A 23596-nucleotide genomic window follows, 5' to 3' on the forward strand; every position below is an offset into this window, starting at 1 on the left:
ATATCATACATGAAATGAACAGTTAAACATCAAAAATTTCTGGGATTAAAACTATACATTGTAATAATAGCGGGCGGCACGGTGGCGCAGCAGGTAGGTGTCGCAGTCACACAACTCCAGGGACCTGGAGGTTGTGGGTTCGATTCCCTCCGGGTGACTGACTGTGAGGAGTTGGTGTGTTCTCCCTGTGTCCGCGTGGGTTTCCTCCAGGTGCTCCGGTTTCCTTCACCAGTCCAAAAAAAACACACGTTGGTAGGTGGATTGGCGACTCAAAAGTGTGAGTGAATGTGATTGTGTGTGTCTGCGTTGCCCTGTGAAGGACTGGCGCCCCCTCCAGGGTGTATTCCCGCCTTGCGCCCAATGATTCCAGGTAGGCTCTGGACCCACTGCGACCCTGAATTGGATAAGCGGTTATAGATAATGAATGAATGAATGTAATAATAGTGTTTAGTGTACAGGGAAAGCTACAAACCCGTTTTTTAAAACTGCCAAGATCTATACCTAAGCCTATTTTTGATGTCTGATAAATCTCATTGCACTGGTCAGTTGAGCAGTCTCTGTTACTGAAACAAAAGGAGCCCTCATTCTAAGTCACTTTGATTGTTCCCCTCTGGTCATTGTAATCCATATTTGGGTTTAACTGGGAATGCATATTACTTTCATGCATATCACAGATCATGTTAAGATGTTATTTTAACATATTATTCATTAATTTTTTTTTCTTTTAACTGATCACTCACCCATATTTAAGAAACACAGTTACAAATTGTACACAGAAATACAAACTGAAGAAGCCATTACTTTATTTTGTGTAAAGACATGTTTTTCAAAAAAATTACTCCAAAATCAAAAAAATCAGGTGACACAGGGGACCCGTGTGAAAACAGGCTTTCACTAAGAGTGTGTGGTGTTGCTCATAGTAATAAGAGAGTGATACAATTTGCTCAGCAAAACATCTATAAAGACATAGTTCAACGTTTTGGCATTTGCCCCAGTTCTAATAACTCTGGATCTGTTAATCCCCTTCGTTTTGCTTATTCTCTGTTTATATATTTGTGATGCAGCTTAACAGTGTCTGTATTAGTATGCAGCAGTACAGAGGAGTACACACTGTAACAACATGAGTTCTTCATAGGGTTGTGATACCCTAACTGCATCCCAGTGCCCATAGGCACAGGTTAGTATGTTAGACAGCAACAAACCAGCTACTTTTAAATTTAACTTTTAACTTAACTTCACTTTTTAGCTTGCATTTATTTGAAATAAATCTCTTGTTAAACATTATTACTTAAGTACTACTAGAAGTGGTGGCTATGACTGCTGATATAATCTTTATAGTATCTTATTTATAAGCTTAATTCATTAACTGTTAATAAGGGTTTAATTATTTATTTTTGCTAAAATGTTGCTTAGATAATAGGGAGCAAATTGGCTCACTAGGAATTGAAACACAGCCTATAATCACATCTGCTTGCTACAGCTTCATAAGTTTCTGACTTGGCAAGTTTCTCTACTTCACATCAAAATACAGTAAATGACTGTTTATTTCTGAATTATTTAACCATGCATAAACTGTGAAATCTGTATCTTCTGTAAAATGAATTAAACTGTCATTTCATACTAGTGTTGAGACTAGTAAACTGGCTAAAGTGTTGAAATATTGCATAGACAATACTATTTTACTTCGTGAAAAAAATCATACTTTACACTGTTAAGAAAAACACAGACAAAAATGTATAAAACCACACCAGTGACAGTCAACATAAAAAACGCTTTTCTCTGCTTTCATTGTCCATCAGTGGACAGTGGGAAGTCAGGGATTGCTTCCCCGATACTGTTGTTGTGCGTGAGCGAGTATTGATGTCACATGGTTTGCTAGTTACTTGGAATTTGTGGAAGTGCTTAGCATCTTTCTGACTGCCTGAGTGATGGCGTCCCGGTCAATGGCGAACAGTTTGAGAAGCTCGTTGGCCTTACCACTGCGTGGAACATGAGCAACAGCCAGCCGCTGCACTGTAAAACCAGCTTCACTGACCACTGCTGAACACACAGCTTCACCAAGACCACCTGTGCACACACACATCCATAATAATCACCAGAAAATAGTGAAGTGAATATAATAATAATTAAAAAATAGGTGAACATTGTTCAACAAATTGCACATGTAACCAATGCAACTGCAGATGTGCTTCACACACTGTGAATATACTGTATATAACAGTTCCATATATAAAATGCACTCACAATACACTGCCCTTTTTAACAATTGTACACGCCTCACTGCATCACAGCGTGTAGTCACACACAATCTTTCCATTCCCCTTCCATCTAGGAGAAACATGCTACTGCCTTAAACCTGATGCTAAAAGTGAAACCTTTTCCAATGCTGTTCAGAGAGGCATGAGCACACACCCCTCATAATGCACTATTTATGCTACTTTAATGTTGATAAAATAAGAGTAAATGTGGAGGGTACAGTGCAGGAAAGTGACAAGGTGTGCTGCTAAAAAAAAGTAGCAGCAGCCACCTTGAAGTCAGAACTGTATCTGTACTTTTGCCCGTTTTTGAGATAACATTATCTCCCATAATGTCCAAAACCATGTGAGCAAAGTTTATTTAACAACACGACGCAATGTTAGCACAATACTCATTTGTGGCCTACAAACAGAACCAACATTAAAACCAGTTGCAGTTTTGTGACATTTCTCTTTTAAATTTTTTTTAAATGAATAAATAAAGAAAAAAACACTTTTTTATGGTCAGTTGCTTTCAAAATCTAAAAACTGATTAAAAGGTGTAAAATCAAGAAACATTAGTATGTGAAAATTTACAGAACAGTTTCCAAAGTTTATCAGTGCACTTTGATCATTTTATGTGCTTATTAAATGGTAAAGGTAATAAAAGTGTCCTGTTATGCCTTGATTTTTCCAGTCATGATGTAACAGATGTATCACATATACCACAGTGTTTTAATCCATCTATTTTTACCCAGTGTTGTTATTTAATGAAATCTAAATTATGGTCTCCATAGCGAACAGGGGGCACTGTCCCTCTGTGGTTCCCAATGCCCGAGTGCAGTCACGGGGACACTGTACTAAACAAATGATACCATATGGCCCTGGGCATTTCCTCAAAAAGAGTAGGGGTGTCTCCTGTACTGCTAAGTCTGCAACTGTAGTCACTTCTGGCCTCCTAATCATCCCCATCTTCTATATCTGATGTGTGATGAGCGTACTGCAGCTTCTGTTGTTGTCTATATTAGCTCCACTGCTTCCGTGAAAAACTTCAGCTGATCAGCTGTATTTGGACTAAGGTTGGTAAACTGCTTTTGAATTTCACTGAACTGCACCTCTTTAAAATTAACTTCAGCAGTATGCAGGGGTCAGAAAAAATGTAATTACAGTATCAACTGTAAGGAAACACAGACAGATATATTTTGTGGCACTTAGCTGTGTAGGTCAGTGTAAACCCATAGGGCATAGAGTGATGCAAAATAAAATAGCATAAAAACAACATTCTTTTTAACTCTCTTGTTACACACCAATACTGTATTCTCCCTGCCATTTTTACATTTTATATACATTATACATTACTCTTGAAATTCATAATATGGGTAAATTTCTGATAATATAATCTGTAATTTAAAACTTGCAGTGGTGAATGTGTTAGATTTTACACGGTTAAAAATGTAATTGAATTGTATTTGTAAACATTTGTAGACACTAATTTTAATGAATGATTTTGACTAATGTAAGCTGCACCTTGTGTTGGAAAAAAAAAACAATTCAGATGTGTACATGCAGCTTCCAGACAGGTCAGTTTCTATTTAAAAGTTGAGGTTTTGGTCTGCATTTTGGCCTCCTGTCCACACGAAAATGCCAGTTTAGGTCACAGAAAATTTTTTCGAAAACGTTCTCCAAGAGGGAGATATTTGAGAATGTCATCGTTCTTGTGTGGACGACAGTTAACGGTTTTCAGAAACACTGATGTCACACAGTGTGCTTATCTTTGGCTAAAATGCAAATAACTCCTCAGTCCCTATAAGGTGAAGTACATAAAAATGTACAATAAGTCAGTAAAATACAATATACGTACAATATAGGTATAAATGATGCTGTATTAAAACAAAATATAATGCAGTATTAAGATCTAGATTCCGTAATTTCATGACTTGTGTAGTACACTACATAGGGACCATGGAGTGATTTGAGATCAAACCGCATTGTTACTGCGTCGTGGTGTTTTGAGGTCTCTCTTTTTAAGAGGTTCCATGGCCCCCTACTGGACTGGCATGAGAATGCAGCCATTATTGTATTCCTCTGGGATATTTTCAAAATCGGAGAGAGGAAAATTTCTGTTCTTAAATAAAAAGGGATCCTCGTGGACCGGGGCCTTAGATGGGACATGAATCACCATGAATTACCATGCCCAGTGTTTTGAGTCATTTAGAAGGGTATAAATAGCGTCCTGCATCTTTAGGATGACCAGAATGGTTTAGGTCTGCAGCAAGTGAATGACATGATTCATCCAAACACACACGCACACACACACACACACGCACAAATGTCTAATGTGTCAGTGACTAGTCAGTATGCAAATAGCATACAAACAGTAAACAAACAAAAATATTGGTTAAGGGAGTGATTAAATAGTTATGCATCATAGTTCTATAGCTATGTGTACAATTATATAATGTACCGTATGTCACCAGGTAACTCTCACCTTCATAGTAGTGGTCCTCTACAGTGAGGATGCGACCCCTCGTGGCCTTCGCATTGTCGATGATCATCTTTGAGTCCAGGGGTTTAATAGTGAATGGATCAATCACACGGATATTGATCCTTTCTGTGATGGAAAACGATGACTGGTATTATTCTGAACCCAAATATTTAAAGTTTCAATGTTGTGTGCATTCAGTTATCAGGTGAATTTCAGGAGATTAATAATGCCCAGTAGAGATGAATAATGACCATTAATAATCCCCTGAATACAGTACCCCAGTGAAGGCTTCATTTTAAAAGGAGCACAGCCTAATATTTGCCACAGGATCTTTATAAACACGAGGCTTTTTAATCTGCGGTTTAGACATGATTAGTAGTTAGAGATCTTATCCAAAGGCTCTATATTCATTTCCTCTAAACATGGCTACTGCCACACAAGGGACCCGCTCTATGGAGCATAAACTTGTTCATTCTGGGTCTACAAAACAATCTGATTCTTCATCTCATGTGAGTTTGACCAAGAAGAAAACAAATGTTACATAAATACTCCCTTTCCCTTTCAAATATTTTTTGATATTTTTGGAGGTACAAAAATGGCTCCCTTAACTGTTTTACAGATTTTTTGGCCCATGCTGAAAAACAAACCTTTTTTTAGCTGCTCAGCCGCAGAGAGCGCCTCATGGAGAGTGACACCTGCTCCAATCACAGTGACGTGGTCATCATTGCTCTTATATACAACCTGCAAGAAAATGTTACCTTGACTATAACATAATGCTAATTGTTAACAAACTACAAGTTAAATAAATATCATTTGTTGCACATACCTTGGCCTGTCCTACACGGAAGTCTTCATTGTTGTTGTAGATGACAGCATTTTCTGGACGACTGGTTCTGATGAAACAAAGACCCTAAAAAAAGAAAAATGGAAGATGCACAAGTTTTTCCTACATGTAGCTTTTCTGCAGGTTAGATCAATTGTTAACCTCAGCCTCTTTATACACCATCAGGGGTTATATCCAGTGGGAATTTGAAATATATTGGTTAAGTGTCATATATCAGCCTGTTATATGCAAGGAAAGCCATGCTGTCTTCGAACTGTGTGAAATTTTCATAACAGACGAACCAATAGAAAAGCTCCAGATGACCTAGATTAAAATTCATTCATTATCTGCAAAAGCTTATCCAGTTCAGGGTCACGGTAGGTCCAGAGCCTACCTGGAATCATTGGGCACAAGGCATGAATACACCCTGGTGGGGGCGCCAGTCCTTCCCAGGGCAACACACTCACACTTTTGAGTCACCAATCCACCTACCAATGTGTGTTTTTGGACTGTGGGAGGAAACCCACACGGACACGGGGAGAACACACAACTCCTCACAGACCAAGAGTCACCAAGGGCGGGAATCAAACCCACAACCTCCAGGTCCCTGGAGCTGTGTGGCTGCAACACTACCTGCTGTGCCACCGTGCCGCCCTAGATTAAAATTTCTTAACATTAACATATTTTTTTCTTAAATTTGAGGTAGTAAATTTTTAACCTCTTTCGCATTATTGGCTGTTGCAGTCCTCATTTGAGTGATGTGTACTATAAAAAAGGTACTATCTGGCAACAACTGATTTAGGGCCAATGTAGTAGATGACTCTTGGCCTAGCTGTGACGCTGAAGAATGTAAAAAGCTCCAGGAACAGCACTTTACTTGATACAAACACACCAGTATATAACTCTACTGCAATGACCCAGATGGGACTCGAACCCACAATCTCCAGCTCCGGAGGCTGATGCCTTATCCATTAGGCCACTGGGCCACCAAAATGGAGAATGCTAGTTAAAATCTTAATGATGTTAACTAGTAACTAATGACGTAATCACTTTACTGCATTGCAAGTGATTTTTGAGCATTATTGTTTAAAGTTAGCTGGTACTGCTGACTTGTATTCTTCTTTATTATCTCACAAGGAAAGAACTGGTTAGCTATCACAGCCAGGGTTTCTTATATCACAACCATAAGAAACCAGTCCCATCAATTTTTCAGTGCTGGGATTTTGTGCTGTAGGTGAATGGCAGAAGGGAAAGAGTTAAGTTCATAATCACAGAACCTGAATGAAAGCAGAGAAAGCAGAGCCTATCTATATATATATATAGATAGATATATATATATGAATTTTAATATATATATATATATATTTCTTTTTTTTCCTTGTAATATTGTAACCCTAACAGAGATGAGTTTCAGTAGGTTAATAAGGAGCAGGAACAAGAATTTAACTTCAATTGTTAGTTAATGTAGCATGTTTCCATTTACAGCAATTTTGCAATATTTCTATAGGTCATTTTGGCATGGAACGATGAGAATATGTAAATGGAAGATGGTGGTTTCAAATCTAAAATTAAGGATACAAGGATTGTACTTTGGTGTTAGCAGCCAGCTCCACAGCCTTCTCTGTGGACACTCCGTCACTAGGGTAGAAGACGGTTGCAGTGGGAATAGCTCGGAACATGGCCAGGTCTTCCAGGCCCATTTGAGAGGGACCATCTTCTCCTGAAAAATCACACAAACATAAGTTATGTGTAGAAATATGTAACACAAAACAAATGGACATCATGACAAATTAGCATGTGCTAATGTCCGAGCACATGGCATGTATCTAAAGGAGCTAAAGGTAAACCAGGCCTCTCACCACTTCCACATGACAGAGAGAGTGAGATAGAGAGAGACCATGGAGGAGAAACATGTGGAGTAACAAAAAACAGAAAGGCTGAGCAAGAGAAGCAGAAAAGGTAGATCGCCTCAAAATGCTAAAAAGACTAAAAGTGAAAAAGCTGATAAGGACTTATTTAGCAAAAATAATGCTAAACAATCACTTAATTTACCTTAACATTTACATATATACAGATTGTAGCCCAAGCTCTGCGTACATCGTTAGCTCTCTTTCCCCGGTATTCAATGATCAGGACTACGACAAGAGCAAGAGTCTGAGGTGAGTGGACACTAACCGATAGACACGCCACAGTGGGAGCCACAGAGGTTGATGTTGCTCTCTGAGATGGCTGCCATCCGAAGCTGGTCGTAAGCACGAGTAAAGAAGGTGGCAAATGTGGACACAAAGACCACATTACGATCTCGAGCAGCACAACCCACTGCTACACTCACCTGACAGAGGAATACAAGACAAGTACAAGAAATTATAGATGCAGGAATTTATCAATCTATAATATTTTGTATTGTTATGGAAAAAATATATTTAATTTACACTTAACAACATAATTTATAGCTTTCTTGTTCTAGTCTATAAATGGGCCTATTTATTATCCTCTAGTTAGAGTTTACAGCTGTGTATGACCCAGTGGCCTAATGGATAAGGCATCAGTTTCTAGAGCTGGGGATTGTGGGTTTGAGTCCCACCTGGGTTGTTGTTTCAGGTTTCCAAATCTGTGTCTGAATACTGCAGTGGCATTGAAGTGTGTGACTGAATATGAGGTGGAGATTTTGCTGGAATTTGACCTTTGTGAGTATCACTGCTAGGTTGTGTGAGAGACACTGCACAAAAATGTGCAGCCAAAACTAGCTCTGGCATCCGAAACCAACTATTGATATTTATAGGACAGCTAACACATATCTCCCAAATTTTCCATAATTTCTATATTAAGAAATATATTCAGAATTATGTGACATCATAGGGTGAAATACAGAGTCATAAAAAGTGTTGGAAGCTTAAAAATAGTTAAGTGTGTAAATTAACACCATTAACATAAGTCAAATACTGCTTTTTCTCATAACTTAAGTGTTTTAAATACACAATCCATAAAACGTTTAATACTCAAGCCAGCAACAATGAAAAACAATGAAGAAAGAGTTTTTCTTTATTTACTATGCATTTTTTTAAAAAATGTTATTTTTCTAATAGGTTGTATATGAAATATCAGGGGAACTATGTGTGAAAGCCTTCACCAGTGTATGGACTGATGTGCAAGAAGAATGCATTCAGTAGTCACAGTAGGTGTTTCTGGGCAACTCGCCAACCAAAGTGGACATGCTCAGGTTGCAAGGGTTCTAGTGCTCATAATGGGACAAGGCTGGATTGCATCAAAAATTCAAACTACAGGTTCTAAGTAGTCACTCCCTAGGAATGTTTGCGAAAAGGTATATAGTGAATAGGAATCTACGCACTGGCCATGTCCAAGTAGCAGGGCATTCACTTGAAATGTACATTTATGGCATTTGGCAGATGCTCCAGAGCGACTTACAGGGTTACTGGTAGGCCAATAGTGTTAGGAGTCTTGCTCAAAGACTGGTTGTCTAGACCTGAAATCAAACCCAGGGCTCTCACATGGAAGGCAATGATGTTACCACTGTACCACTGGTCCAAATGAATGATTAGGGGGGCTAAGCTTTAACCAGGGGAGTCTGGGGTAATTGCCTGATAGCAGCAAATTTCTTTGATGAGGTACAGATTAAGCAAAGCCACAAGTAGCTGCTGCTTTTACAAAATTAAAAATTTTCAATATCCATTTACAGGTAGAAAAGCAAAACTGAGTTGTGAACAACTATTAATTCATTATATACAAGGAACTAAAATACACAGGCTGGGGGACCCGTATGGACTTGTAAATCCTTTTCTATTTTAGTCAATCAGATAAAACATTTTTGTTGTCAGACATTTATTAAGCCAACTGCCATCGGGACTGTCAGTGCCTAAAGAACGTCCATGCCAAGTACTAAGAGCATTGGGACACGTAACTGGAAATATTAAATAGAATCAGAAGAACAGAGCTTGACATGTAGTGTCTCTAACAAAGTGAACTGTAACTATAAACACTAAAAGAGAACTGAAATGGTTTAGAAAGTTTGTGGGTTCAGGTTATAAAATCTTCTAACCTGGGAAATAAACTGCTCTAGGTGCAGCAAGTCTGGGCCTGCAGCAAGAATCTAGTAATTCTATAGTAATTCTGGCTTCTTTTCATTGCAAAACTTGTGTTGTGATGTGTTGCTTAATTTCCTGTTCAACGTCTCCACACAACCTACCATAATCTCTTTGGCGGTGTTCAACAGATTTAACAGATTTTCAATTCATATTGAGATTTTAACAAGGAAATGGCTGGGACACATTGCTCTGTTCAACGACCAGAATAATGAGTAGCGTGTTTTGTATTTGATCACTTTCACCTTGGGCATCAACTGAATTCACTCAATAAAGATCCCATTAATAAACCTCTGTGCAATTGAGTGTTTAGAGTGCATTAGAGCTTCAGATAATTCTGGAAAGTCTGCCACAAAAGAGAGAATAACTTTGGAGATGCAAACAACAATAAATGCAATATGTGTTAATATGACAGTACAATCCAGGTGACCAATTTGATCTAATGAAGTAGTCAGTAGTCCCTGACAGGACCAGAGGAGGTGTTACTTGGGTACTGCATCATTCTCAGTGCTGCAGTGACACTGACCTGCCAACTACTTGTACATTTATTATTTCCAGTAAACTGTCTTGGCATTTGACTCTCTCTTCTCAGAATATTGAAAGCAACAAACCATGTTCTGCTCTGCGATGTAACACTCCACAAAGCGATTAGGAAACTCGTTCTTGAACATTTCAGAGAAAGTGGAGTTCTTGGTGTCTCCGTCCAGAGCAATGACACGCTCGTTGTAGCGTCCCAGTTTAGCCAAAGCAACACCATATGCCTTCCTTGTAGCAACCTGAACAACAACAACACAGGAGTAAATCCTCAAGAAATGCAGTCAGTCATTATTAACATTTATGTATCTTTGGAAAAACATAATATATAGTCCTAACTGTCTATTTTCCTGTCTCTCTCTCTCTCCTTTTTTCTTACTCTCTGTCTACCAAGTACTATAGTTAAATGCTTGTTTGTCCTGTGTGTTTACAGCGTAATGTAGAATGCACACTTGTTTTTCATTGTGTATTTGCACTATATGTAGTTCCCGTGTAATGTGCTGCTTTAGTGTGTTGGCCTTGAAGAACAACACTGCAATACTGAGTGGTTATATATATAATACAGAGAGGTTATATTGGTGAAAGGCAAGAAAGACTCAACTGAGTTCAGTCTTAAGTAGTTTTTTACTAACTTTACGTATTTAAATAGTCTACAGTAGCTGTTTTGGCTGTGGCCACTGCTGATCAGTGAGGTACCTTGTCTCCCTGTTTGTAGATGGGTGGGCTGTGTATATGGATGTTTTTCAAGCTGACCACTGGACAGTCCTCAGTGGGAGTGGCGGGGTATAGACGCTTGCTGCTGCTCAGAATACGGCTCTGGATTTCCTTTATCACACTCTCACACATCTCCTTGGAAAGGGGCTTACCATGCCAGCCCATTTTATCCTCCGCAACTGAAATAAACAAACACAAACACCCACACATAACATGTTTTATTTGGTCCAACTTATAAAATAAGGTCAATGGGAAACAAATATTCTGATAATGGCCAACAAATTCGACAGTTCATTATCTTCTAAAAATGGATCCAAAGTTTGTTTCCATGCATTAGTTGGACATTACATTGACTTCCAAACTTTTAGCAGAGTCTTACACTACCCTAACCATAACCTAATGCTTGCTTGAAGCTAAGCTTATAAAACGGGGGTTCCTGAACTCGAAGGTGTTTCTTCTCTGAAGTGCAGGTGTTAGTTATTTTAGAGGGTCACTGGGGCACAAGAGAGTGACAAGGTCTAAAGCAACAGTCAGACAAAAGCAGTAGAGCTGAATGCACAGCTACACATTCTCCAGGATTAACTAGCGCCTGCCTCTAATGCGCTAAAGCATCGGAGCGCTGCTTGGGGATTTTCCCGACGAATTGCGTTCATCCAGGATATCTACACACAATTGAAACCATACGAAGGGTATGCATTCTCCGTACAAAGCATATAGAATGCATAACATTAAAGCTATGGACTGCTCAGGAAATTTTGTGTGAAGGGCTAGGCGCATACAAAACCTGAGAGTATATTTATGGATCAGAGATGTCTGATAGACAAATATATATGATAAATATGTTATTAAAATAACATTGAAGGCACCAGTACTATGTAGAAATACAGACTACTTTATGCCAATGTTTGGAAGCAACTATTCCAAGGAAGTTTCCATGATTTTCTAAGAAACTTCTACATGTACATTAACTCATGATATTTAAGAGAGTAAGCCTTAATAAACTGTAAGGCAATGTCAATTGCACAATTCATCCTTAAGTAATGATAACAAACAAGAACTAACATTAACAAACATTTTATAAAATCCTAAAATATTGCTTATTCTTCCTTCTATCATTAATTAATTATTAAGTGTGACTGTACATAATAGTTTAGTAATGCTTATTACTGTCTTATTAGTAAACAATGACTTAAGTGCCAATAATTAACGTACACTTATTATAAAGTGCTACCAATTTTAGTTCACTGCATCTTTCTGAAATGAGCACCAATGGGCAGCTCAATATACTTTAAAGGAGAACAGCAGTCAACAGATGCCAATTTTGACTAGGATCACAGGACCTCTTTGATCCCAGACCTCGGACAACTGAGTTACTGAGTCATTTTGGAGCCCACTAACATATGTTAAATATGATATATTCAGTAAGTAAGATGCACAGAAGTGTGGTCTCTGTATGGGTTATGGGTATTTTACTTTAGGAACTCAATAAAATATTAAATACATCCAATATTCTGAGTAAATTCATTAATTGGGCAATATTGTTATATATGTTTTGTGTGCTTGAATGTATAGAATATTATACAGTCCATTACAGCTCAAAACTATGGACACAGGCATCTTTCAGTCTGTCTGCCTGTCTGTCTGTGTGTCTGTCTGTCTGTCTGTCTATCTATCTATCTATCTGTTTATTTGTTTGTGTGTGAGTTTGTGTTTTTACCTGGGATACCCTTGCCCTTGATAGTCTGGGCGATGATGGCAGTGGGCTGGTGGCGTGGCTGAGATAGTACCTTACACAGCTCTTCTACACTGTGACCGTCTACTATTATAGCCTGCCATCTAAAAACACACACACACACAGGAAATTAAATATTCTATCTGCAAAAAAAGGGAAAGCATTTTTTAAATAGTTATTTATGAGTGATTATACCTAGAACCACGAATACTGAATCCACCATCTAAATATAAGTAAAAATATGAAACTGTCATGGTACAACATACAACAGAATGTGTCTTCTGCATTTAACCCATCTGTGGCAGGGAACACACACACACACTAGTGCACTAGGGGCTGTGAACACACACCCAGAGCGACGGGCAGCCATCCTCAGCACCCAGGGAGCAGTTGTGGGTTCAGTGCCTTGCTCAAGGGCACCTCAGCTGTGGACTGAGGGAGGAAGACAGTGCTGTTGCTTCACTCCCCACTGTCCCCATTATTCCTGCTGGTCGAGGGGATCGAACCAATGACCTTTCAGTCCTAGGCTCACATCTGAAGGCATGGTGTTTGTCTGGTTAAACAGTTCTTTTCTGTGATGAAAATTTGGTGGTAAATAATGTTGTAAAATTATTTGTAAAAATTAAGCCTGGTGCCATTGGTTCTATTACATTACATTCTAAGTGGAAATAAGTTCACATCCTAGATAGAATTCAAGGGGAAATGACCAAGGGAACATTCTCCTAAGAAGCTGTGTTGACTTATTGTCACTCAGAGAATCAACAAAAGATGTCATTTGACCAGTGGCGCTCAAACTTCCCCCCCAACCACACACACACACACACACACACACACACACACACACACAGACACTGACCCAAATGCCTCACAGCGCCTCTGGTATTTCTCCACGTGGTGCTGCAGTGGTGTGGGGTCACTCTGGCCCAGCCGGTTGATGTCCAGAATGGCCACTAAGTTGTCTAGTTCATAATATGAAGCAAAGGCCATAGCTTCCCACACCGAGCCCTCAGATACCTCTCCATCTCCTAGCAAACAGAACACACGATAACTACAGAGAGAGAGAGAGAGAGAAGAAGAATGTATTAAACCATGGTCTGATTTCATTTAATAACAATGATTTGATAACGTTGGACACATTTTTAGAGGCTGAAAATGAATGGACAATTGTTAGACATGCATTTAATATTATAAAACATTATATTAGTGAAAAATAGAGTAAGGTCCAGTAGAGTAAACTTGTTAGGCCAGCCATTATTGCGGGGTTAACCCGCAGAATACATATGCAATAGATGCAAAACTACTTTTTATTTATGTTGGAACTGTGCTGATAAGACGCAATCATTACATATCTTCATACTTACAAAAGCGGTTTAATATCTTTTGGAATTCCTTTCCTTTGGATGTTAAGCTAAATTTAGAGCCCTGAATGATCTCACTGTTTTTATGTGATTATATCTGCATGCTTTGGATGAAAAAACAAACTGATGTTTGACACTGCAGTGTGTGACACACAAACACAAGCAGTTTGTGAACTCATGAGCTCTCACTCGTTTTTGTTTGTGTTCACTAATGTATCACAGAGAGTGAGCAAAGGACCAGGCATCTTACCATACACACCCCAGTATGCTCACACGTACACACTATGTCTCTCTCTCTCTCTCTCGCACACACACACACACACACACACACACACACACACACACACACACTCCTCCTGAGGAGTTAACAGGGTCTGACAGCTTTCCAGTCAAATAAGCATGTTTGTATGAAAGTGCTGAGACCAGACAAGACACTGAGCATTAACACACGCATTCCACCCTTACCATGCAAAGAATAGCATTCTACAAACACACACACACACACATACTCGGGTACTCAACTACTTGGGCAAAACAATGGCTTAATTTAAATTAAGTAATTTCTAAACATCTACTTTTGAGTTACCTTAGGTTCCTTATAGAACGGTGGTGGAACATCTTTTTATATAAATATCCACAGCTATCAAGGCAGAACATTTGTGTGGCTCTTCTCTTTTTGGTTGCATTTGGTCTAAATGTAAACACTACAGCTTCGAAGATAATGGTGCGACCAAATCATTAAAAAGCACATCACCAAAACAGAATGAGAGTAAACACAAATAAAGAACTAGTATCCTATGAGGAAACGGCAAAACCTGAGTAACTGATTTAAAAGTAGAGTCATCTACTTACAATCATTTTGAAAATTATAAATAAAAGTATAAATACATCAATATTTTAACTACATGTACTTGAGTAAACCTAATTAATTACTTCCAACTTCTGCACATCTTGTTTAAAACACAGAAACATAAAGGCAGAAGGACTGCACAGTAGTTCTCATGCATTAAAGTACAGTGTTCTAAAGATAATAAAGTAAACTAGAAAATGAGTTGTACAGCTAAAGTGGTTCAGAAGTGTTGCCAGGGCATTCCAGACAGTTTCTAGGTTGTTGATACATGGTTATGCTCACTAGAGTAAAACAGTTGGTGATGGTGCCATTGCCAGTTTGTTGTATTTTCTAATGTATTTGTATCACTGTGATACTGTGATACTCTATATATAGAGTGCACAGTATTTTGCACCACATGCACTCCTATGGGAGTCTGGAGTCTGGGATTGCCTGAATCATGAGAAACAGAAAACACAACTGACTTCCAAAACAGAACTTTGGAAATTTGGAAGATATCCCTGTGGAATGCTTTGAAAAAAAATGCAAGCTAGTCCTGACCAGAATGGAATCTACAGTAAAAAGTCATGACACATATAGAAACTAGAACACTAGAAATGTTAATATTTTATATAATATTAAAGTAGTTGAGTAATTTAACAGGATTTCCATTTTTAACTTGTACTTAACATCTGTTTTGACCAGAAGTTACAAAACAGAAAGGAAAAACAAAATAAGACGTAACATTCTGAGGAGCTTGAATGCCAAGGGTAAACTTTGGGCTTGGAGGTGAATTCACATACAGGACACACCCAGACTCCACACCCCTCAGTGAGGCAATGTGACAGATCACTGGAGATGACAATATTAATTAGTAGATGAAAAATGATCCAATAATAACGGCTGTTTGAGCATCGTTAAGCACTAGGGTGTGTCCTATAAGAACATTTTATCACCACTACTGATTTTTAAAGTGACAACGAAGTGTCATTGACACAAAGCACTGACTAGCACCCCCCTCAGGTGCAGGTCCATAACTCGAGTGAGTGTTTGAGAAATGGCAGTCCTAAACAGGAGTAAGTTTGTGAGTGAGTAGTGTACAAGCCAGTTCCATGAAGTTTAACATTAGGCAATATTTGTACTGTAAAATAACAGCTTCAAAATCATTGTGATGGACCATTGACCTGTAATAGGGAGAACAGAGCCTCTGTTTTTGCTACTCTGGTCTCAGCACGGCAGAAACTGCACTATGTAACTTTTGTTGGAGGGTAGGACCCCTCCACACACACACACACACATCTCCCCCTCCCCCTTGATATCAGGACAGGTCTGTAAAAGTGAATTACACTCTGCAAAGTAGTGGCAGCCCAGGAGCAAAAATACCAAATCTTACCTAGTGTTCCCTGATCTTAGAAACTGTTGGACAGAACAAAAAGTATACACTGAAGGAGAGAAGGAACATGAAAGAGAAGAAAAGAGAAGAAATGGCAGATGGAGAGAAGGTTGAGAAGCAATGAAAAAAGGCTGACAAAATGCTAACATAAGGGAATGCTTTTATATGTGAAAGAATGAGGCAAATTAGACAGAGACAGAGAAAGAGTGCAGAGTTCGGTAGGATTTTTCTGCTTATTAGAGCAGAAGATTCAACTGAAATGCAGAAATGCAGAGAGAGAGAGAGAGAGAGAGAGAGAGAGAGAGAGAGAGAGAGAGAGAGCGCATGGGAATGATGCATAAAAAACAAAAGCATATACACTATCTGCTTCTACAGCACTGAGATAAAAAACACTTTAATCTGGGCATTTACTTGCTGAGAAAAACACTTAATACCAACATAAACACAAATGAACAAACACACTAAACAGTGCTGTATATTGCAGTACTTCTGTATGAAATAGTTGGTAATTGTTTGTGTACAGTGTCTTCTAATAACACTAAACTAGCACTGTCATTTCTACTGTCCTGCATTTATTTGTCTTTGAGTAACAATATGATTACTTAGGATAGTCACCCAGTGTGTGTGTGTGTGTGTGTGTGTGTGTGCAGGGCATTAGAGTGCCTAAACACATGCTCAGTAAATTACATCATCCTGCATCTACCGTTCAAGCCGAATAGGAACAGTGTCAAAAAATTGTTGCTGTCTTGCAGCAAATCTGAGAATAATAGGTAACTGGATAAAATAAAAAAAAATGTTTAAATATTGATGTGTTTCTATTGTTTCTGTTAAAAAAAGTTCAAACAGCAACAGAATATTACTATAAAACAAGGTCATATGATGGACAAGGTCAATGCAACTGATTACATGTATGTAACAGTGATTAATTCTGCATTCACTCCATGTACACTAATGAAACCCTGCAGGGTTAGGGTTAGATTTGCAGTGCTAGCTACTGCAGGGCGATTAAACTCCACTCCATATGCTCCACGATGTAAGTGGGGCAATTAAACTCTGCTCTGTGAGCTACTCTCCACTCTGAGGATCCCACTACCCCACTGCACCCAATTATACCCCAGTGGTCCTGCCGTGTACTAGAAAAATCCCTGGTGATATTTTGACAGTATGAGAAAACGTGACACTTCCCAACCGTAGTCTAATGAGCATGTTACACATGAGCTCTAATAGACAAGTTATGTGGGAAATTATTCTAAAAGAACTGCCCTATGCTGTAAATCATTCATTCAGTTGCTGTAACCGCTTTATCCCGGTCAAGGTCACGGTGGGTAAAGAGCTTACCAGAAATCACTGGGCACAAGGCAGTGCCCCCCCTCCTATAAATCATTACCATTTAAACGATTAGTAGTCTTTAGCAGAAAAAGTACTATTCCAATACTTTGTATACTGCTTTTCCAAAATGATATATGGACTGAAATAAATATTTAATTCCTAAATTGTGAATATGTATTCAGAACACTTGTGGAAACTTCAGTGAATGTCTTATACCTGGCCTTGTCGAAGTATTTTCCAGTGTAAGCCATTCCACAGGCAGCACCTAGTCCTTGCCCAAGAGAACCTGTGGCCACATCCACAAACTGCTGTTTCTGTAGACACATGCAAACAAAGGCACACATTAAGTCAAAAGTGTATTTCCCCTTCCTCTCTTCCCTGTGTTTATATGTTTATGTCTGATATGTTGGAGGATGGGGCGTTTGGACATGTTTGGTTCTGAAATATAATGTGAAAATACAATGTAAAAGACCCTGAACAAAAAGAAATGTGTATCTACGACAGTAGTGGTTATGACATATGCTCAAGTATAGCAAGACAATGAAGTATCCCGCATTCATCAACACAATAAAGATTCCTAATACAACGCTGTCTGCTTAGAACTACATAGTAAGGCTTGGATGCAGGGATATTCAGTAACAATGAATGAATGTTCAATAGGTCTTTGACTTTGGCATAAATCCTATCATAAATCATAAAACCCCTTATTTTGCCCATTTGACTGTAGGATACGTTTGCAGTGAATCAGCACTTTCAGAAACAAACCTTGTATCTCCAAAATTGTAAATTTCTTAAATTACAATGTACAATATAGTGCACAGGCTAAAAGAATGTAGCACCAACCCAGCTAGGTCTGTTCAAATCACTTGATGCTACCAAGTTGGAGGAGTACACATAAACGGTGGAAATTGTTCAGAGAATTTAATCTGGACATTTTCCTGAGTTGTCCTTTCAGACATGTAGTGTACAGTCTGAGATTTTCCACATTGGACATGTTTTCACAGCTGGAAATATTCAGAGTGCTTTAGGCAGGGGGCAGCACCTGTGTTGAGGAACCTGTAAGGCACAGCATGATTTTCCAGAACATTATTGGCTTTGTTCACATGGGCTCACTCTGACATCATGTAGAATGCTAGCAGGATAAAGTCTGGGTAATGTCCGGTACAAATGTTATGGACATAAAACATTCGGGTAAAACATTCTGGGTTACCTGGGTTACTGTGCATGTGTGAAATGGACTTAAATCACTGGACAGCTCAACATGTATGGTGAAGTATGCTAACTGCTTTGTTAGCTAACAGACACTCATGTTGACTAGCATCATGCTGAGTGATGAGAAGAGAATGAATGGAAAGGATTTGCAATACTTCAGTATAAAAACAGATTGTCATATATAAATACTTATATTTGTATAAGTGTATGCGCTTACTGGAACAGGGTGGCCTTCCAGGATGGAGTCGATCTTCCGGAGATTGAGCAGTTCACTCTCTTTCAAATAGCCTACCTCTGCCCAAACAGCATATAGCACTGGAGCAGCATGACCCTAATGCACAAACACACACACATAGATAGATAGATAGAAAACAATTTACACAACGCTATTGCATTTGCAGAGTTTTCTCAGACCCAAACTAATCTGCATTTAGTGGCTCCCAGTGTCTGAACCGGTGTTAACTAACATGCCCATGGTGTGAAGTAACAATCAGGTTATCTTATACTGAGTAACCAGAGAACACTATTGTTGTTTAGACACTTGCACAGCATTAGACCCATTGGTCTAGACGCTAGTCAGCTGAACACATTTCATGAGATTATTTCACCTGCTAAAACTGATCAATTGATCAGAAACCTGAGGCAAGTATATTTGAACTTGCACTGTATTTGATCCTGTACTGATACACATACTGACTCAAACATATTAAGCAAATGTCGAAGCATATTCATTATACATGATGATACTTGCCATAAATAGCCAATTACTCTTACGGTTAATGTACCGGTTTATATTATTTTATGTCAAATAGCTACTTATACAGATTCAGGTGTTTGCGCATATAGAATACAGGGACATCTTTTCATTCATTCATTAAATACAGATATGGTAAATGTATCCAAAATGTACACCAAGTAGTCCAAAATAAAGGTCAAGTTCTAAAAGTTCAAGTTCTTTTCTATTCTTCAGAATAAAAGATGAATATTTATAATTTTTCTATTTGAATAGATTATAGCCTAGATCTGTGCCACCCAAGTGATGATTTATCTGAGAGTGTATGAGATATATGATGTCCTGTGTGTGTGTGTGTGTGTGTGTGAGAGAGAGAGAGAGAGAGAGAGAGAGAGAGAGAGAGAGAGAGACAAAAAGGCAAAGACAGAGAGAGTGAGAGAGAGAGTTACCTTGGACAGAATGAAGCGGTCGTTGTTGGGATTGCGTGGGTCGTCTGGTCTATATTTCATGGAGTGGAAAAACAGCACTGACATGATCTCTGCTGCACTGCAGCATGATGTTGGATGACTGTAAAAAACAAAGTGAAAATCTCAAAGAATGTACACACAGATATCACTCACAGGCATGCCAGCCTCCAAATAACCTAGAAAGCAACTTCAAGATGGGTGGTTAATGGGTTTCATTGAAAATTGCTTCCACTCAGTCCTTATATTGGGGTGTCACCAACCAATCATCACATCTCATTAAACCCATTACTTTTCGTACATTCCTCCATGTCTATAAAAGAAGGCAGAGGGAATATCAAAGTTAACCTAAACATGGTGCATGTGCTCCGAGTATAAAGTCTAATTTAACATAGAGAAATGTTAATGTATACTCTGTATTGGCTACATTTTAGAGATGGGCTCTATGCTTATAGAAAAAAAAGCAGATTCCAAACAGGGCCTTATTTTTTGGTGATTTACTTTTAATGTGGCTCTCAAAGATGAAATCTTTAAGTAGGCTACTATTAATATACTATCTGATGGTGACAGTTACAGTGGTCTGTTAGATCTGTCACAGTTAAGAGCCATAAATGGTACACCTAGCGGTGAAATGATTTGATAAGTGTCCACACACAAGAAGTAATTAAATAAAGATACCTATATAAGATATAAATTAAATGTAAAGATAAATAGATATGAAAATAAAGATATTATGTAAACATAAGATAGAGATAATAATATGTAAAAAATAAATGTGCAAAAGTTAATTTTCCTTATATTTTTAAAATTCTTCTGTATTTTTAATCCAATGCAACATACTAGTATATAAAAACATTGCTCAGTAAAATTCAAACAAATGATAATTACAATATGTAAAGCATGATTAGGGAAATGGGTAAACATGTGCATTGTTTATGCTGCGTGTTTATATGCTTTTGGTACATGTTGATGTCCAGATGAAAATATGTTAATGCATCCTCTACAATGAAATGTCTTAAATATTGACTTTTATTACAACTGAGGTTGTCACAAAGCAGCTTTACAGAATTGGCATCAGAACAGATATGTTGATCAGAAAGCCCCTTGCAAGCAAGCCGAAGGTGACAGTGGCAAGGAAAACCTCCCTCAAGCCTGGAGGAAGAAACCTTGGGAGGAACCAAGACTCACAAGGGGGACCCATCCTCTTCTGATCAAATTACTGTTAGAAAGGAACAGTATAACCAGTTAAGTCTGTCATTATGCTACTGCGTATTTAGTAGAGTATTGATTTAAGAGCGATGGAAGTAATAGGGATTAAAGCAATAAAAATAATGATAATAAAAATATTAGTGCATATTTAGATATTTAGGCAGATTTAGACGTATTTAAAGATGATGAGTGTTTATTCTCAGAAAATCTAATTATGTAATCGCTCACATTTGTAGCTCTCACTTCTGCAGCGACGGTGTTAAACACTGTAAACAATGTAAGAAAGCTCTGTGGTGCTGTTTATATTGGCGAACTGTCAGTAGAGCTGTATTCTCTTCAAGCCCCGCCGCTTCTGCGATCTTATTGGCTAATACTACACACCCACAGGCTCTCCGCCAATCAAAGCGCAGAGGCGACTCGAGGTTCTACAAAAGAATTCTGCTCCAAAAAAAAAAAAAAACGTGAAATACACGCACGCCACGGTCTACCATCTAAAGTAAAAAAATCTCTTTCAGCTAGACCCTTGGTCGAATTAGATTTTTTATTTTTTTTTAAGAAGATAAATACACCTGCACAAAGAACTATTTCTCCTAAATCTGACAACTTCTACAAAAGCTATTTGCTGATTATAACATATTTAAAATAAACAAAATCAGCAGATAGTCAGCAAAATTTCAGTTGTGCGCTTATTTTCACGTAGAAATTCAACAAAACACGTCTTATGAGCAGAGGAGCCAAACTTCTGCACACGGGTTAGGCTCCTCTGCTCCGGAGCTCTTACCCGCTGTTGGCGGCGGTGGTGGCCCGGATGGAGTTGATTCGAAGCCGGTTTGCGATGTTGCGCAGCGCCTGGAGCGTCTGCTGATCCGGTTTATGATAGTCCTCCATCTCACACGCTAACACACACAGAGAAAAAACAAGTCTGAAGAGCCAAGTCTGCTGTGAACACAAGTTCACTCACTCTCTAGGACAGAGAGAAAGAGAAAGAGAGAAAGGAGAATGAAGAAGTACGGAAACGTTTGTTCAGATAATACTGTGCAGAGCTGGACAAACAGCAGAGTGTGTGTGTGTGTGTCTGTTTATAAGAGAGGGAGAAGGGGAGGAGTGGGGCGTGAATGGATGGAGTTAATAGAGGATGGAGGAAAAAGAGAGGGAGTGGATGGAAGGAGAAGGGTGTAGGAGAAAAAGAGAAGGGGGAGGAAGTGGAGTGAGAGAAAGAGAGAGATGGAGTGGACAGAAATGAGAGGGTAACCCCTGTATTGTGCAGAATCAGAGGACAAGTGATTCATTTTACACAAAAGCCTCAACAACTATCAGTAACAGCACTTTTTCTTTCTTTTTTTATCTATTTCTCTTAATATTTCCACATCCATAACACTGAGTTATTCTCACTGAGCTGTTTTCAGTGAGTTTTGAGTTCTCACAGTGGAAGGATGGATAGAAACCTGTGGATTTAGTTTTTCTGATCTAAGTCAACAGAAAAGCTTGAGTTGAAGAGAGAAAATCTAAAAGCTGAGTACTGTTTATCAGATGGGGTCACTTTCAGTACTCTGCCCGGTCTTGCAGTGTGACTGTACCATTATCTTTATTCATTTCAATAATGCTTTGAAACTCATGCAAATGGATCAAAGGGTGTCTCAAATTAAGAAAATGTCTCACTCTTCACCCACAGTTAGGTCATCTTTTAAATGTATTTATTTTTTTAAGACACACTGTTTTACATCTCCTCAGATAAATCTCCTGACAAATAGGAAGAATTTTGAAGAAAAACAAGAGCTAAACCAAACTGTTGTGATTTTGTGCTGTTTCTTAGGTCAAGTGCAGAGAGTAGCATTTTCCCACCTCCTGTATTCTCGTCAGTCACATCTCTGGACCCGCATTTAGACAGGGTTAAACAGAGCAAAACAAACACAAAGAGCACAAAGGAGTATGTACTGATTAAATATGGTGTAAATGAGAACGGAGAAACAAGAGAATCAAGCACAAATAGCTAAAAAAACCACAGAAAAAAACAGAACCTCTGCTGCTGGCGCCTTATTCTTCTCAGGAACAGTCGCTATAATCGGTCGGGGACAACGGTGTTGTGTTATTTCAGCCTTGTAGTATTTTGGCAAACGCATGTCAAAGAGGTTTTATTAAGGTTCCAGGGAAATGTGGTTCCTTATGGAAAATGAGTGTAGCAAGTCCCCTTAGCAGCTAATGTTTGAATGGAGGACGCAGAATTACATAAACACATAAGGTGAGAGTCAGGAGCAGGACCCATGTATGTCCGGGTGCTTGGTTTGATAAAGGTAAACATCTAAAAGTGTGGTTAGAATTTTTGCCCTGTTTAATACAGCCACTGTGCTGCTAAGATGGCACAAAAACACGGCAAAACACATCTCTGCCATCATGTCCCCATTCTGTCAGTTTTACTGTCCGGACACTAGAGCCACTGAGGCGTTTAC

General features: G+C 38.7%; 1 protein-coding gene and 1 non-coding gene across 2 annotated transcripts; both read right to left on the minus strand.

Annotated features, from left to right (window-relative positions):
• Positions 1 to 815: 815 nt before the first annotated feature.
• Positions 816 to 22179, minus strand: LOC136666111 (transketolase-like). Its single transcript, XM_066644120.1, has 14 exons — positions 21931 to 22179; positions 19926 to 20043; positions 18961 to 19074; positions 17748 to 17845; positions 13479 to 13670; positions 12608 to 12726; positions 10873 to 11069; positions 10254 to 10418; positions 7718 to 7874; positions 7132 to 7262; positions 5546 to 5629; positions 5367 to 5460; positions 4723 to 4845; positions 816 to 2067 (listed from the first exon to the last, which is right to left on the minus strand). The coding sequence occupies exons 1-14, from the start codon at positions 22035 to 22037 to the stop codon at positions 1880 to 1882; spliced, it is 1887 nt and encodes a 628-aa protein (XP_066500217.1). The 5' UTR covers positions 22038 to 22179; the 3' UTR covers positions 816 to 1879.
• trnar-ccg (transfer RNA arginine (anticodon CCG)) lies at positions 6456 to 6528 on the minus strand. Its single transcript has one exon. It is a non-coding gene; the product is annotated as a tRNA-Arg (tRNA).
• Positions 22180 to 23596: the final 1417 nt, after the last annotated feature.

Source organism: Hoplias malabaricus, chromosome 14 (genome assembly GCF_029633855.1).
Source record: "Hoplias malabaricus isolate fHopMal1 chromosome 14, fHopMal1.hap1, whole genome shotgun sequence".
NCBI classification, from domain to species: domain Eukaryota; kingdom Metazoa; phylum Chordata; class Actinopteri; order Characiformes; family Erythrinidae; genus Hoplias; species Hoplias malabaricus.

Coding starts and splice junctions, on each gene's coding strand:
- LOC136666111 (XM_066644120.1), bottom strand. CDS start 22,037: ATGGAGGACTATCATAAACCGGATCAGCAGACGCTCCAGGCGCTGCGC. Junction 13,671..17,747: donor AAATACTTCGACAAGGCCAG/GTATAAGACATT, acceptor CTCTCTCTGTAG/TTATCGTGTGTTCTGTTTGC. Junction 5,630..7,131: donor AGCTGGCTGCTAACACCAAA/GTACAATCCTTG, acceptor TTCTTTTTTTAG/GGTCTTTGTTTCATCAGAAC.